The sequence below is a fragment of the Choloepus didactylus genome, chromosome Y (assembly GCF_015220235.1).
Source record: "Choloepus didactylus isolate mChoDid1 chromosome Y, mChoDid1.pri, whole genome shotgun sequence".
NCBI lineage: Eukaryota > Metazoa > Chordata > Mammalia > Pilosa > Megalonychidae > Choloepus > Choloepus didactylus.
The window spans coordinates 29481198-29482777 of NC_051335.1; the positions used below are offsets into that span (position 1 = coordinate 29481198).

The window sequence follows — 1580 nt, forward strand, 5'->3', positions numbered from 1 at the left end:
TTGATCTTATCTAGAGCTTAATGAAATTTCTAAAATTTGTGTAATACTTTTCATCATTCTTAAAGTCCATTACTGAATAATGTTGGTGTTAGAAAAAATTATTCCTCAAAGACTCAACTTTTTGCATTTACCAGTGTCTAAGAAAATATTAGCTATGAATAAACAACAATTATCTAAAGAATGATCACATTTATAACCTCTCCTTTGTAGAGCCTAATTATTCAGCAAGGCCTCAAGGCCTGTGTGAATTTAAATCGTCTATTGTTGACTACAGCAAACCAATCTAGAATTATATTCAGAATTTACAAAGATATATGTATTATAGGAATATACATATTATAGGTTTAGGTGCATTCTTTTAGAAGTAAAACTCCAAATTTAACTTCAAATTTACTTCATGAGTTCTTTAAAGACCACATTACATGACTTACAGATAATTATACTAATGATTTTCAGGTTTTTAATTGTTTGACACCTGGATGATAAGTGTAGCCACATAATTCTTAAGTTTAAAAAATTAGCATAACTAAAAATATAAGTGACTATACAGAATAGGTGAGGGTTTTTTTAAAAAAATTGTTAAAGAAACAGTTTTGTCATTGGTTAGGATCAGTAGGTCAGGCAAGATAGCTTTAAAGATTTAATGATGCTTAAAATTGGTAAAATATGTTATGCAACATAAAAGGCAATTGCAGGCTTTTAATAAAGGTGTGATGATCCTCTATATACAGAAAGTTGCATTTAGATACTTGTGCCTAGGAATGTTATCCATAAAACTGACAGCAATAGGAATGTTGAACAATAATTTGCAATTCTAAACATGCAGGTAAACAAACCATAATATTTGGTTTGAAGTTTTGTGTTCAACAGAAAACAAAATTAAAAAATTCACAATATAGGTCTCATCAGCCTTGCGTATTTTTGTATTATTTATGGAATACTATTGGTTTTATTACTATTTTCAGCATACAGATGCAGATTATTTTCTAGTTATTAAATAGTTGGTGGGGTCCTCATGGAAGTGCTAAATCATCATTCAGTCAGTTATTTGCTGTTGTTCCTTCTCTGCCATTTCTTGTTGGTGAACTATATCCTGTGCAGCTTGCTGCATTTTCTCCAGTTTTTCTAGAGTCAGAGATTTTAAGGGTAAAAGTTTGAATTTACACAGCACCATTGTGCTTACATCTTCTACAGACAACTGCCCTTGTTTTGGAAGAACTCCCCAGAACATTGACTTCACTTCTGCCATATCTGAATTGTTGGACACAGTGAGTTTGGAGTATTGGATACAGTTCCTGAAAGTTCCCCTGATCTTTTCCCCTCAATGTTAGACATCCAACCTGGTATTACCAAGATGACTGACAGTTCTTCACTCAAGCCTACAGAAGGAACTTCATAACTTGGGTCGAGAATGGGGGCCCCTTGAGGAGGACTGGGGGCGCAGGCTATTCCCACCCTTCTGTCATGACCCCATTGGAAATCCAGGTGCAACTTCTGGGAAGGACAGGGATTTGTTTTTTCTTTTTTTTTTTAGCCCTAAACTTTTGTCCATGTAGGTAAGCAATCAGATTTCTGTCAAA

At 33.7% G+C, this 1580-nt stretch overlaps 1 protein-coding gene across 1 annotated transcript; it reads right to left on the bottom strand.

The window, feature by feature from the left end:
- Positions 1 to 1036: 1036 nt before the first annotated feature.
- LOC119524084 (BBSome-interacting protein 1-like) lies at positions 1037 to 1249 on the bottom strand. The gene has a single exon (XM_037822744.1). The coding sequence runs from the start codon at positions 1247 to 1249 to the stop codon at positions 1037 to 1039; it is 213 nt and encodes a 70-aa protein (XP_037678672.1).
- Positions 1250 to 1580: the final 331 nt, after the last annotated feature.

What these genes read in the sequence shown, in the direction of transcription:
- LOC119524084 (XM_037822744.1), bottom strand. Translation starts at nt 1,249, where the DNA reads ATGGCAGAAGTGAAGTCAATGTTCTGGGGAGTTCTTCCAAAACAAGGG.